Source organism: Lepus europaeus, chromosome 5 (genome assembly GCF_033115175.1).
Source record: "Lepus europaeus isolate LE1 chromosome 5, mLepTim1.pri, whole genome shotgun sequence".
Lineage (NCBI taxonomy): Eukaryota > Metazoa > Chordata > Mammalia > Lagomorpha > Leporidae > Lepus > Lepus europaeus.
In genome coordinates, this window is record NC_084831.1 from 42,374,797 (window position 1) to 42,387,586 (window position 12,790).

The window sequence follows — 12,790 nt, forward strand, 5'->3', positions numbered from 1 at the left end:
TTTTGGGGGACAGTTAGACAATGAGAGAGAGAGACAGAGCGAAAGGTCTTCCTTCCGTTGGTTCATCCCAAAAATGGCCGCTATGGCTGGCGCACTGCACTGATCTGAAGCCAGAAGCCAGGTGCTTCCTCCTAGTCTCCCATGCGGGTGCAGGGCCCAAGCACTTGGGCCATCCTTCACTGCCATCCTGGGCCACAACAGAGAGCTGGACTGGAAGAGGAGCAACCGGGACAGAATCCGGCACCCCAACCAGGATTAGAACCCGGGGTGCTGGCGCTGCAGGTGGAGGATTAGCCAAGTGAGCCACAGCACCGGCCTGGGCTGTTTTGAACTGCCTTACAGTATGTCTTGAAGTCTGGTATTGTGATGGCTCCGGTTTCATTTTTGTTGCATAAGATTGCTTTAGATATTCCAGGTCTCCTGTTCCTCAATATGAATTTCAGCATCATTTTTTCTAGTCTGAGAAGAATGTCTTTGGTGTTTTCATTGGTATGGCATTGAATCTGTAAACTATTTTCAAAACAATGGACATTTTGATGATATTGATTCTTCCAATCCATGAACATGGAACATTGTTTCTGTTGGTTGTTTTTTTTTTTTTTATCTTCTTCTATTTCATTCTTTTATTTTTTGTAATTCTCCACATAGAGATGTTTGACATCCTAGGTTAAATTTATTCCAAGATACTTGATTGTTTTTGTGGCTATTGTGAATGGGATTGATCTTAGAAGTTCTTCCTTAGCCATGGCATTGTCTGTATATACAAAGGTTGTTGATTTCTGTGTACTGACTTTGTATCCTGCTAGTTTACCAAACTCTTCTATGAACTGTACTAATCTCTTAGTGGAGTCCTGTGCATCCCCTATATATAGAATCATATCATCTACAAATAGGTATATTTTGACTTCTTCCCAATTTTTATCTCTTTGATTTTTTTGTGTGTGTCTAATGGCTCTGGCTAAAACTTCCAGGACTGTATTAAATAGCAATGGAGAGAGGGGGCATCCCTGTCTGGTACCAGATCTTAGTGGAAATATCTCCAAGTTTTCCCCATTCAACACGATGCTGGCCATTGGTTTGTCATAAATTGCCTTGACTGTGTTGAAGAATGTTCCTTTTAAACCTAATTTGCTTAGCGATTTCATCATGAACAGGTGTTTTATTTTGTCAAATGCTTTCCTGCATCTAGTGAGTTAATCATATGGTTTCTGTTCCACAATTTCTTTCTTTTTTTCTTTTTTTTTTTTTTTTTTTTTTTTGGACAGGCAGAGTGGATAGTGAGAGAGAGACAGAGAGAAAGGTCTTCCTTTTTGCCATTGGTTCACCCTCCAATGGCCGCTGCGGCCAGCACACCACGCTGATCCGAAGCCAGGAGCCAGGTGCTTCTCCTGGTCTCTCATACGGGTGCAGGACCCAAGGACTTGGGCCATCCTCCACTGCCTTCCCGGGCCATAGCAGAGAGCTGGCCTGGAAGAGGGGCAACTGGGATAGAATCCGGCGCCCCAACAGGGACTAGAACCCGGTGTGTCGGCACCACAGGCAGAGGATTAGCCTGTTAAGCCACGGTGCCAGCCTGTTCCACAATTTCTTAATGTGCTGTATCACACTGATTGATTTTCGAATGCTGAACCATTCTATCAGCACAGAATATTTTTTCCATCCTTTCACTTTCATTCTGTATGCATCTTTTGTTAGTAAGGTGTGTTTCTAGTAAGCAGCAAATAGATGTGGGTTTGTTTTTTGTTTTTTCGTTTTTTTGTTTTTTTGACAGGCAGAGTTAGAGAGAGAGAGAGAGAGACAAAGAGAAAGGTCTTCCTTCCATTGGTTCACCCCCCAAATGGCCACTACAGCCGGAGCTGCGCCGATCTGAAGTCAGGAGCCAGATGCTTCCTCCTGGTCTCCCATGCAGGTGCAAGGACCAAGGACTTGGGCCATCCTCCACTGCCTTCCTGGGCCACAGCAGAGCTAGACTGGAAGAGGAGCAATCGGGACAGGATCCAGCGCCCCAACCAGGACTAGTACCCAGAGTGTCAGCACCGCAGGCAGAGGATTAGCCTAGTGAGCCGCAGCGCCGGCCGGGTTTTCTTTTTTAAGCAGCGCCGGCCGGGTTTTCTTTTTTAATCAATTAAGCTAGTCTATGTCTTTTAACTGAAAAATAGAGACCATTTACATTCAGTGTGACTATTATTAAATGTTGTCTTTTCTCTGCCATGTTTCCTTAAATAGAGCTGTTTATGCATTTTGGACTTGGTTCTTCTACTGGGTCATTTTCTACATTCATCTTCTTTGTAGTGAAGTTCCTACTTCCGCATACAGCACATCCTTGAGCCAATGTTGGGCACGAAGATACAAATTCTTTCAATTTCTGTTGTGGAAAATCCTTGTTTCTCCTTTATTCATAAATGAAAATTTTGCAGGATATAGTGTTCTGGGTTGACAGTTTTTTTCTGTTGGGACTTGGAATATATCTCTCCATTATCTCCTTGACTGTAGCATTTGCAGTGAGAAGTTTGTGGTAAGCCTAATTGGATTACCTCTGAATGTGATCTTGGGCACATTTTAGGATCTGTACTTTCTGTTTCACTGAGCTGAGTGTTGCCACAGTATGTCCTCATGAATTCTTTTTCTAGTCGTGTCTACTGGGAGTTCTGTGTATTTCTTGTACTTGGATGTTTCTTTCAATCTACCTACTGTAAAAGTTTCTGATATAATTTCATTAAGAAGGCCATCTAATCCATTCTCTCTTTTCATGCCTTCTGGAATTCCTATGATCCATACATTCGATCACTTGATAGAATCTTGTAAATCTCCAATCGTGATTTTTAATTTTCTAATTTCTTCTTCTTGTGTTGGGTCTGACAGTATTCTTTCCAGAAGTTTGTCTTCTAGTTCTGATATTCACTCTGCTATCTCATCTGTTTTTTATCTGGTGAACTGAATTTTTCATTTCCAGTATTTCCCTTTGGCTTCTCTTTGAATCTCAATTTCTTGGAAATGCTTTTCATTCAGTTCTTGAATCTGTTTCTGATTGCTTCAAAGTAATCAGATAATTAATTTTCTGAATTCCTTTTCTGGCATGGTTTCAATTTCTTCTTCTTCAGCCTCCTTTATTGAAGATTTAGATTGATCCATTGGCGAGTTCATAAATTCTTCCTTATTCTGTTTCGGGATTTTTCCTTAGTTCTTTCTCGATTTTGTTAGGTTTCTGATTTGTTTTATTTTTAAATGTATTTCTCTGTGCTTTGTGTCTGTGCCTGTAGCAAGTGGAAGCATGCACTACCTCCTGGGGCACTGTTTATTTCTGGGTCCTTATGGACTGGTTCTGAACTAAACTTCGTGCACCAGGGCTTTGGTGTACTAAGCCCCACCTCCTGGGGCTGGACTCCCTGCTCCTTTGTTCATAGAATGAGCTTGGGTTTTTGTTGTTTAGAATTATTCATTAATGTAAAACTTGTGTGATGGCTGAGAATTCACTCTGAATTGTTGTGATCCTTGTTCCCATGTGAGATGTGTTGTGAGGTGGCCCCCTCAATTGATGGGTTTGTGCGCAGGAGGTAAAAGCAGCAGCCCTCTGCCTTCACTCAAAAATGTAAACAATCAATATGGCTACTCCCCACTGGCTGTAGATCTGGTTGGGGAGAGGAGGAAGACACCAATGGATTGTGGTGTGTTCAACGTTTCTGCCTGTCATCCAAATTTCTCCTTCTTCCCACTTAGAGCTCCAAGTGCTGTTCACCAAATTTCCCCACTCATCACTCTGCATCTCATCTCTCTCACCTCTCATCTGGTTCTCTGAGGGGGAGGCAACCGTCTCCTTGCTGGGTCCCTGCGCCACTCCTTCTCTGCACTTCAGGTACCTCTCTGCTTCCCCTGGCATGGACCCAGGCAGTCTCTGGTGGACTCCCGGGCCACTCCGGACAAATTTTTCCTGATTCTGCCACCACCTTGAATCCTCTCTACTTGTTAATTAAAAATTTTGGGGGCCAGCACTGTGGCGCATCAGGTTAATGCCCTGGCCTGAAGCGCCGACATCCCATATAGGTGCTGGTTTGAGACCCGGCTGCTCCTCTTCCAATCCAGCAATCTGCTATGGCCTGGGAAAGCAGTAGAAGATGGCCCAAGTCCTTGGGCCCCTGCACCCATGTGGGAAACCTGGAAGAAGCTCCTGGTTCCTGGCTTTGGATTGTTACAGCTCCAGATGTTATGGCCAACTGGGGAGTGAACTAGCGAATGGAAGATCGATCTCTCTCTCTCTCTCTCTCTCTCTCTCTCTCTGCCTCTCTTCTCGCTGTGTAATTCTGACTTTCAAATAAATAAATAAATCTTAAAAAATAATCCATTTTTCCCTGCACAACTCAGAACGTCCCACTGCTATACTACCATATTGCTCCCTCCCAGCCCATCATTTTACCTGAAGCCATTAAACATTAAGGGTGGTACAGGCAACCAAACACAATTTTGCTTCAATCTAAAAATAGTTTCCTATAAAATAAGGCACTGTTTATAGTTCATTTATTAAGATTTTTGTGCTATATTTTTCCTCTCCAAAACAACCTCATTCTTCTACTCTGCTGTTTGTTTGCCTCATCTGCACTTTGCAGATAATACTTTACAGTGTGTTCTTTTAGTTCAGTACCAGTCTGCAATTTTAGTAGAGAAAAGTCATGAATTTCTTTTTAATTTAAACAACTGTGTTGAAGCTATTATAATTCTCATGGTCCCATATTCAATTTTACCTACTGGCAAAATCAAAAAATCACATTCTACCTTATAACATTAGTTTCTTCAGGTCAAACAGTTCAGTGCTCTGGGAACTTTCATTTATAAGGACTTTAGGTTAACTAATTGAAATGTCCAAAAAATAATGTCTATATTGATGAATGTATGCACCAAAAATCAGATGATCCATTAAACCAACCAACAAACAAAAAACTGTAACAACATTTTTTTGCTTTGTTCAGCTGTCATCTTACCATTAAGCAGTTTATAGCATACCTTTGTAGAATGCCATTCTCCTGGGGTATTACACCATTGATAGCTGCCTGCAAACAAGAAACAGAGGGCCATTTAAAGAAGCCGGTAAATGCTATAGAGTAAAGCAAGTATACTTTAAAAATTTAATTTAACCAGAATATTAAGTATCCTTAATGATGCAAAATACTGATGACTAAATTTTCTTTACTTCTCTTTAAAACAGTATTTTAGAAAATTTTTAGTAATGTGTTTGGCTTAAAAGATCCCCAAACCCTGAGGCATAAAAAGCCTAATTCCCCAGTCCTCATTCAAGCAAATTACCCACAAAACAAATTACCCACAAAACATATCTTTAAGAATGTCAAAACAAGTAAAATCTGTACCTCAAACTTTGTAACATTTTTTCCTTCAGAATGAGAAGATATAAAATCACAGTGAAAAACTCTATAATGCAAGAGTTAGCTTAAAAATTAAATTCATTCTTTCATGTTATTCTTTTTTGTATTTTATTTAAAGTATAAAAGTTTCATATATTTCATATATGCATGTTTAGGAACAACAGGGATACTTCCCATCCTACCCTCCCTCCTGCCCACGCTGCAACCTTTTTCCTCTTCCTCCCCCTACTCTCACTCTCAATTTTTACAAAGATCTCTTTTCAGTTTATTCTCATAAGGCTAAACCTATACCAAAAGTTCAACAAATAGTATGAAGAAAAAACACTCTTCCTCAAAAGTATAGACAAGGGCTATAACAATCATTGAATCTCAAAATATCCATTTCATTCCAATATATTACACTTTAGGTATTCCATTAGTTATCCCAGATTAGAGGAAACATATCAGTATATTAGGAACCGGTGTAATTCAATAAGAACAATGGTTTCCAGTTGCATCCATTTTGTTGCAAAAGACAGGATTTCATTTTTTTTTTTTCCAGCTGAGTAGTAATCCAGGGTATATATACCATAACTTCTTTATCCAGTCACCAGTTCACACACATCTGGGTTGATTCCATATCTTAGCTACTGTGAACTGAGATTCAATAAACATTGTGGTTCATAGGTGCATTTCTTTTCGTTTGAGTAAATTCCCAAGAGTGGAATGGCTGGATTATATGGTAGGTATTCCACAGTGGCTGCACCAGTCTACATCTTCACCAACAGTTCATTAGGTACCCTTTTCCCCACATCCTAGCCAGCACTTATTGTTCATTGATTTTTGTATGAGAGTCATTCTAACTGGGATGAGGTAAAACCTCATTGTGGTTTTGATTTGCATTTCTGTGATGGCTAGCGACCCTGAGCATTTTTTCAAGTGTTTGTTGTCCATTTAAATTTCCTCTCTTGAAAAATACATCTTCAAGTCCTTTGTCCATTTTTTTTTTTTTTTTTGGACAGGCAGAGTGGATAGTGAGAGAGAGAGACAGAGAGAAAGGTCTTCCTTTTGCCGTTGGTTCACCCTCCAATGGCCGCTGCGGCCGGCACATCTCCCTGATCCGAAGCCAGGAGCCAGGTGCTTCTCCTGGTCTCCCACACGGGTGCAGGGCCCAAGCACTTGGGCCATCCTCCACTGCCTTCCCAGGCCATAGCAGAGAGCTGGCCTGGAAGAGGGGCAACCGGGATAGAATCCGGCGCCCCGACCGGGACTAGAACCCGGTGTGCCGGTGCCGCAAGGCGGAGGATTAGCCTGTTAAGCCACGGCGCCGGCCCTTTGTCCATTTCTTAACTAGGTTGTTTGTTTTGTTGTTCCTGATTCTCTTGAACTTGTTAAACATTCTAGATATTAACCCTTTATCAGCCTGCATAGTTTGAAAATATTCTCTCCCATTCTGTCAGTTGCCTTTTCACTTTGCTGAGTGTTTCTTTTGCAGTACAGCCGATTCTCAGCTTGATGTAATACCATTTTTCCAGTTCGGCTTTGATAGCCTAAGCTTCTGGAGGTCTCTTCCAAGAAGCCTTTGCCTATGACAATGTATTCTAGAGTTTACACAATGTTCCCTAAACATTTGATGGTATCAGGTTGTAGATTTAGGTCTTTGATCCATTTTGAGTGGATTTTTGTGTAAGGTGTAAAGTAGGGGTCTTGTTTTAACCTCTGCATGTGGAGATACAGTTTTACCAGCATCATTTGTTGAAGCAGCTATCCTTGCTCCAGAGATTGATTACAGCTCCTTTTCCAAAGTTGGTTGTGCACGCATTAGGTTGGTTTCTGGAGACTTCATTAACATTTATTTTAAACAGCCAGGAGCCCTATAATGAGGTGCATGTACATATCTTCCTGTTGACTTGATCCCTTAATCATTAGGTAGTGCCCTTCTTGATCTCTTTTAGAAGTTTTTGTGTTAAAGTCTATTTTGTCTGATATTAGGATGGATACACAAGCACTTTTGTGCTTTGTTAGCATGGAATATCTTTTTCCATCCTTTCGCTTTCAATCTGCGTGTTTCTCTGTTGGTGAGGTGTGCTTCTTATACACAGCTAATAGATGGGTCTTGATTTTTAATCCATTCAGCAAGTCTGTATGCTTTAATTAGAGATGTTTGGCCATTTACATTCAATGTTACTACTGATAAGTATCAACTTTGCCCTGCCATTTTTCCATATATATTCCTATTGTTTCAATTCCTTTTGTATTTTTCTTGGGAGATTTTCTGCCTTCACATGTTTTCATAATCACTATCCTTCTGTGTTTTTTTTTTGTGTAGCACATACAACAGTTTCTTTTCTAACGCTTGACGAATGGTGACAAATTCTCTTGATTTCTGTTTTTAATGGAAGGTCTTTATTCACTTTCATTCATAAATGAGAGCTTTGCAGGGTAAAGTATTCTAAGTTAACAGTTTTTTCTTGTAAGACTTGGACTATGTCTCTCCATCATCCCTTAACCTGTAGAATTTCTGATAACAAGTCAGCTGTTGAGTCCAATTGGAGATCTTCTGAAAGTAATCTGGTATATCTCTCATGTACATTTTATATCTCTTCTTTATATTTTACCACAGAAAGTCTGACTACAATGTGCCATGGTGAAGATCTTTTCTGCTCATGTCTAATAAAAATCCTATGTGCTTCCTATATTTGGACATCCCTTTCTTTCTCCAAATTGGGGAAGTTTTCTGTAATTATTTCACTGAATAGGCCTTCAAATCCATTCTCTCTTTTCACACATTCAGGAACTCCTAAGACCCATATGTTGGGTCATTTGATAGTATCCCATAAATCTCCAACATTGTTTTAATTTTTCCAATTTCTTCTTTTTTTTAGTCTGACTAAAAAATTTCCAAAGATTTTTCTTTTTTTCTTTTTAAAGATTTATTTATTTATTTGAAAGTCAGAGTTACACAGAGAGAGGAGAGGCAGAGAGAGAGAGAGAGACGAGGTCTTCCATCCGATGGTTCACTCCCCAACTGGCCACAACGGCTGGAGCTGCACCGATCCAAAGCCAGGAGCCAGGAGCTTCTTCTGGGTCTCCGACACGGGTGCAGGGGCCAAAGGACTTGGGCCATCTTCTACTGCTTTTCCAGGCTATAGCAGAGAGCTGGTTTGGAAGTGAAGCAGCCGGGTCTTAAACCAGTGCCCATATGGAATGCTGACGCTTCAGGCCAGGTCATTAACCCGCTGCACCACAGCACCAGCCCCCAAAGATTTTTCCTATAGCTCAGATGTTATTTCTTCTGTCTCACCAAGTCTGTTGTGAAGGCTCTACACTGTATTTTTTATCTGATCTACTGAATTCTTCATTTCTAATATTTCATTTTTATTTCTCTTTAAAATCTCAATTTCATGGGAAAAAATAAGAATACAAATAAAATATAAGATCTTATATACAATATATATTATATATACATATATACATAATATATACAAAAGTTAGCTGAAGAGTTAAGTTCAATCTTTCATATTATAAACATTATTCTTAACAAAAAAAGCTGAGAAGAATGTAGTCTAAAGTCCTTTGATTAACCTAACATGGCAACTGTATCAAGTGAGAAAAGGACACAGTATTACAAGAGGTTTTCTTATTTTTTTTTCCCAAAGAAATCTTTTATTTAAGGAATACAAACTTAATGCATTTCATAAGTACAAGTTTAGAAATATAGTGATTTTTCCTATACACACTCCCAACTCCCTCCTCCTCCCCCTCCTCTTTCTAGTCACCTTCTCCACTAAGACACATTTTCAATTAATTTTATACACAGAAGACCAACTCTATATTAAGCAAAGAGTTCAACAATTTGCAGGGGGAGGGACCGTTTCTCAACAGTCCAAAAAAGGGCTTTTCAAAGTCACTGCATCTTGGAGTTAATTTCACTTTTTTTAGAAAATTAATTTTAAAGAAGCATCCAAGAATGATACATCCTTTGCAAGCACTTAGACATATCCATTACTTATTAGACATAAGAATATCTTCCACTTAATACATTAAAACAAAGTAAGTACTTGAGTACAAGTTTTATCATTAATTAAGGAAGCACCTAGGAAAACAAGCAATGGAGTCATAGGCACAACTAAAACTTCTGGAACATAAGAATATCCTCCACTTACTAAACTAAAAGAAAATAAATCTTTTTTTTTTTTTTTTGACAGGCAGAGTGGATAGTGAGAGAGGGAGAGACAGAGAGAAAGGTCTTCCTTTTGCTGTTGGTTCACCCTCCAATGGCCGCCATGGTAGGCGCGCTGCGGCCGGCGCACCACGCTGATCCGATGGCAGGAGCCAGGTGCTTCTCCTGGTCTCCCATGGGGTGCAGGGCCCAAGCACTTGGGCCATCCTCCACTGCACTCCCTGGCCACAGCAGAGAGCTGGCCTGGAAGAGGGTCAACCGGGACAGGATCGGTGCCCCGACCGGGACTAGAACCCGGTGTGCCGGCGCCGCAAGGCGGAGGATTAGCCTACTGAGCCACGGCGCCGGCTAAGAAAATAAATCTTTAAGAACAAATTTTAAGCCGGCGCCACTGCTCCCTTGGCTAATCCTCTGCCTGCGGCGCTGGCACCCCAGGTTTTACTCCCGTTTGGGGCGCTGGATTCTGTCCCGGTTGCTCCTCTTCCAGTCCAGCTCTCTGCTGTGGCCCAGGAGGACAGAGGAGGATGGCCCAAGTACTTGGGCCCTGCACCCACATGGGAGACCAGGAGGAAGCACCTGGCTCCTAGCTTTGGTTCGGCTCAGTGCGCCGGCTGTAGCAGCCATTTGGGGGGTGAACCAACGGAAAAGGAAAACCTTTCTCTCTGTCTCTCTCTCTCTCTGCCTAACTCTGCCTGTCCAAAAAAAAAAAAAAAAAAAAGGGAAGGGGAGGGAGGGGAGGGGAGGGGAGGGGAGAAAAAGAACACATTTTATTGTTAACTCTCATAATACAATTCTTTAAGGACAGAATTCCTGCATGGGAAGTTAGTGCACAGTGACTCCTGTTGTTAATTTAACAATTAACACTCTTAGGTGATCACATGAGGCTCTTGTCATGAGCTGCCTAGGCTATGGAAGCCTTTTGAATACACAAATTCCATCAGTATTTAGACAAGGCCCTAAGCAAAGTGGAAATTCTCTCCTCCCTTCAGAGAAAAGTAGAGGTTTCCTTATATAAACCATTTCTGAAATTGGTCTTCAAGCTCGTAAGCCAGCCAGCAGTCAGAACAGAGTATAAGTAAATGACCTGGCATGTTTGTTTTTGAAGGCTACTAAGCAAAGAGATTGCCACGTTCTAGACTGTGGGTAGGTAACAGAGAAAATCTCAGGGGTATTAGTGAGGGGAGAGAGCAGTGGGGGTAAAAAAAAAAAAAACTAACCTTTCCAACTTTGCCTTTGGATCATAACTACTTCCCCTTCCATCCCTTTCCCCATTCACATCAAAATGAAAATACAACAAAAACAAAAACAAAAAAAATTGACATTTCAAGGTTTTACCAACTGCCTGAAAATCCATTGCCTAAAGGAGTTTGTGTACTTTGTGAAACATTAACTTAAATATAACGACAGAGGTGGGTCAAGTCTACAATACTGCTCTACTGAATGAAAACAAAACAGAGTAAGATGACTGCTATGAATTTCAAGTTTTAAGGTCCAACTGTCAAAAAGCAATGAAATCCACAGATTAATCCAGATAGGGGATAGCAGAGAATCCTGACAACTATAGAGGTACATAAATTCTTTGAAAATTGATCTTCAAAACCACAAATTCAGTGGAATTGTCTTTGGCTAGTGAAAGGTCATTTATCCCTTTTCTGGTAACAACAATAATCCCATATACAAGATCTACTTGCTAAATAACAGTAAATCGTTAAGAGAACACTTTATGAAGCTGCAAAAGAAACAAAATACTAAAACTTGGAAAGATATGTTGTAATTTTTGACTAAAGAATGCCAAATATAATGTAAAGAAAACCATTGATTTAGAAAGTCCATAGTCTAAATTCATGCTCTTTCACTTATTCATCTCATTTAATGACCTCAACATATTCACTGAAATGCTTTAGTTCCTCATTTGTATAATTTCATGATCTCTTCAGCCAAAACAGGCCTGGATTTTTGGTTCTCCAAGGCATCAAATTCTTTTTCTTAAGGTCTCAGAAGATAATATCTCCACTTGGAATGTGATTGCCTTACTAGCTTAAATTCCAGTTCTAGGGGAAGCTTCTGTTAGATATACTTTTTTTTTTTTCCAAAAGAAACCCTTCCCTGAGCCACCCTCCACATAATTAATTTTATACTCTCAAATGGAACCCTGTACTTCATATTGATTATAATTTGCAAATGCTTATCTGTCTTTCTCATACTACAGTCTAGTTTTGTCTCTTCTGCCAGAAAAAGACAATAGCAATTTTGCTCATGATTTTATCTTTGCTGCCTGTAACAGTGAGTACACATAGAAAGCATTCAGTAATTGTTTTTAAATGAATGAATGAGGAATACAAAGCAAAGTCACCTAATCAAGACTTCAGGAAAGCTCAGGGAAAGCTCACTGGATGAAATAATATCTCAACTGGGAAAGAGGGATAAGTGTTAATTAGCAAGATGGAGGAAACAGAAGGTGTGTTCTATGAAGAAGGAACAGTAACACCTCCACTTTCCAAAGCTTTCCTTTTTAGGGTCTTAGATAATTCCAAATAGTAATTTTCTTGGGGTAAGAATATAGTCTCCAGCCTTAATCTTATATACATAATAAACTCTGTACATAAATATAATTCAACATAAAGATACAATAAAAGTATAATTTACTAAAGGAATATAGAACATGAAAGCATTTTTATGATGATTGGGCTGGTGTAGTGGCACAGTGGAATAAGGCCACAAGAGTACCAAGCCAGTTCAAGTCCCAGCTGCTCCACCTCCAATCCAGCTACCTGCTAATGTGCCTGGGAAAGCAGAAGTTTGCCCAAGTACTTGGGCCCCATCACCCATTTGGTAGACCAAGATGGAGCTTCTGGTTTCTGGCTTTAGCTTGGCCCAGCCCTGACAGTCACAGTCATTTATTTGGGGAGTTAACTGGATGAAGACTGATCTGTCTCTCTCTGCCTTCCCAATAAATAAAAATAAACCTTTTTTAAAAAAGTTATAGTAGATAACTACTTTTCCAGGTTTCAAGGCTTACATCACAGCATTATTCTTATTAGAAGCCTTCTCAGCCGGTCAATCTCCAAATTATTGATTGTGGATCACTGAAACTAAATACCTAAAATGTTTCAAATACAATAACTTATAAATAAGTAGAAAATTTATAAAATTAAACTTGTGAGAAACTGATAAACACATTTTAATTATATATAAAAACAGACATTAGCCAATATTTAGACTATAGACTATTCTGCATATTTCCTGTTTTAAAAGC

General features: G+C 40.0%; 1 protein-coding gene across 1 annotated transcript in view; it reads right to left on the reverse strand.

The window, feature by feature from the left end:
* Nucleotides 1–12,790, reverse strand: part of FAF1 (Fas associated factor 1) — a 476,212-nt gene that overhangs the window by 386,132 nt on the left and 77,290 nt on the right. Inside the window, exon 3 of the mRNA XM_062191295.1 lies at nucleotides 4,996–5,042. Within this exon, the coding sequence (XP_062047279.1) occupies nucleotides 4,996–5,042 (47 nt within the window). The remainder of the gene's footprint in view (nucleotides 1–4,995; nucleotides 5,043–12,790) is intronic.